The sequence below is a fragment of the Penaeus monodon genome, chromosome 24 (assembly GCF_015228065.2).
Source record: "Penaeus monodon isolate SGIC_2016 chromosome 24, NSTDA_Pmon_1, whole genome shotgun sequence".
NCBI lineage: Eukaryota > Metazoa > Arthropoda > Malacostraca > Decapoda > Penaeidae > Penaeus > Penaeus monodon.
Genome location: NC_051409.1, coordinates 25,325,182 through 25,327,601, shown reverse-complemented (window position 1 = coordinate 25,327,601; position 2,420 = coordinate 25,325,182). Strand labels below are relative to the sequence as shown.

Sequence of the window (2,420 nt, the reverse complement as noted above, 5' to 3'; positions counted from 1 at the left end):
AGAGAGAGAGAGAGAAATACAGTGATAAGTTGTTTGAAAAGTTTATTGTCTCCAATGTTCATAGTAAAGAAGGTCGCTGCTGTGGAGGGCAAGATGGGCGTCCGAACATCGCAGACGCTCCACCATCTCCCTCCCTGTCCTGATTTTCCTGTCGTGTCCTTCGGAGACGCCAGTCAGCACTGCAGTTACAGTCACATCAGCAGTACCTGTGACTGCAGCCTCTACTGGACTCCGCAGGCACCATGATACGAGATCTGATCCTCAAACACTTGAGTCTAAGACCTGAGTCTAAGGCAGAGCTAAGACTCGGATCCAAGACTCCTCTGCGCCCCGATCGAATATCTAAGACTCCTGCGCCTCCACCTCCTCCTCGGCTGCCTCCCTGACAGGTGCTCCGTGGTTAACATGGACGTAGCTGGTGGCATGAGCATGGTGGTGAGGGTGGAGGGCGTAAGGTTGGGGGTGAAGGGCGTGGGGATGAGGGTGGGCGTAGTAATGGCGGTATGGGTAGTAGCGATACGGGTAGTGATGGTAGTATGGGGAGTGGTAGGGGCGGTGGGCGGGATGGAGGGCGTGGCGATGTGTCACGGCGGCATGGGCGTCGTCCACGAGGCAGAGGACGGCGAGGGCGGCCAGAGCCAGGATCTGTGGGAGAGAGAACATGTTACTATGACACATTTTGCTCCACACCATGCTAATTAAACAATAGCATCCATCTTTACATTCCGCTAAAGGTATATATATATTTACATTTAAAGATTACCAATCTAAAATCTACAACACTCGGATGATTTAACGGAATTTTTTCATATGACTCACCATAATCTTCGTGGTCATGGTGAACGTGTGAACAGGAGTCTCAGCAGCGACAGTTCTGTTCCCGTTCAACTTCCCTCCGCTTTTATGCCGTCTACCTTCCCTCTGGCTCCGCCCACATCATCTTTAACCCCGCCCATATTTTCTACACCTACCCACAACGCTTCCTCTTCTGGCCATTCACCCACTTCCGGTCCGCCCGTTGTCAGCGGATGGATTTCGATGCGGAACAACTAGGCTTTCAGACATTTAAAGTAGCTCATGGTTCAGGGAGATTTTATGATATAGAATTATATTTCTATTGACGTATTTTTTCTCATTCGCGTGAAAATACATCAGATAACTTCTTTGGATCACTTCATACGTCATGTATTACTTTTGATATATATTCTTGTAACATACAGTATGTCTTACTAGGCTGAAATCGGCTGAATAAGAATACTAATAGACAAAGTGAAAATGAAAAGGTTGCATTTTGATATGAAAATAGGAATTACACAGTTATGGAAATACAACAATTTTACCCTCCTGCCCTTCCGGACATGGAGCCTTGTTAAAGAATTAGTCCTTACGACACTTGCTACTAGTCCATGGTTTTTATTCTTGCCTGCAAAATATCGATAATGAAATTCTATTGAACAGAATTGCTAGTAAACAGAAACAAATAGATATCCTCCCTCTAGTGTTAACGTTACTTAACATCATACTTCTCTTCTATATGTACAGAAGGGTCATATGAGTATCCATCTTCAATATTTGATTTTACACATTGCGAGAACACATTTTCAAGTTATCCACTGCCGGATTCGATGCTGCACATAGGCGTCTACCCACCTCGCTTCACGGGACGACAGGACAGGTGGAAACTATGATTGATATTTATTTTTCTGTCGACTCTAATCCCGGAGGAGTTAATACCGACTTTAAATCTCGCGGCCGTAAATTTTACGTTAGAAATCAATCCATGCCGAGTTGCTAATGCAATTTACAGTCGAAGTGACATTTCTTCGTTTTTTTCACGAATTTACTTCAAATATTTTTTACCGTGTATTATCACGATTTCCCTTAGAGATAAGATACTCTATGTTTGGTTTAATTTTGTTTAAGCGACAGTAAAGTTGATTCTCACAAAAAAGTGTACGAATTAGTACAGATTATAAGGTTGAATCAGAATAATTTTACATCAAAATTAATTTTGATTAAGACGTTAATTAACCAAAGATTTAACGTCTGTGATTCCAATAAAGAATGCGTTGCGCTTTTAACATTACTGTTTTTCTTTTCAATATTATTTAAGGAAATGAGTCCTACATTATTAATCTAAATCGAAAAGTAATAAGGCCGCTTCATCTCTGCAAAGTTAACACAATGAAATATTAATACCGTCAAATAACTTTTCATTAATCAAAGCCTCATATTTCCCTTATTTACCTCAGATCTTTCATCAAAGGTATTTTCTTGTTTTCTGTTAGTGATAAAAAAAACATTTGTTTTGCTAGTATTTTCTCAAAGCGAAAATCATATGAGTTAGCAAAGTTGATAGACGATTTTTTCATCAGTTACAATCTAAAGAGCATTTATCAAAAGCCATATTTTAAGATAGA

General features: G+C 41.0%; 1 protein-coding gene across 1 annotated transcript in view; it reads right to left on the bottom strand.

Annotated features, from left to right (window-relative positions):
* The window catches only part of LOC119588669 (uncharacterized histidine-rich protein DDB_G0274557-like), a 10,847-nt gene extending 9,970 nt beyond the window's left edge, over positions 1–877 (bottom strand). Inside the window, exons 1-2 of the mRNA XM_037937305.1 lie at positions 820–877; positions 343–645 (exon numbers count right to left, since the gene is read on the bottom strand). Coding sequence (XP_037793233.1) covers positions 343–645; positions 820–837 — 321 coding nt within the window. The 5' untranslated portion in view covers positions 838–877. The remainder of the gene's footprint in view (positions 1–342; positions 646–819) is intronic.
* Between the last annotated feature and the right edge of the window lie 1,543 nt (positions 878–2,420).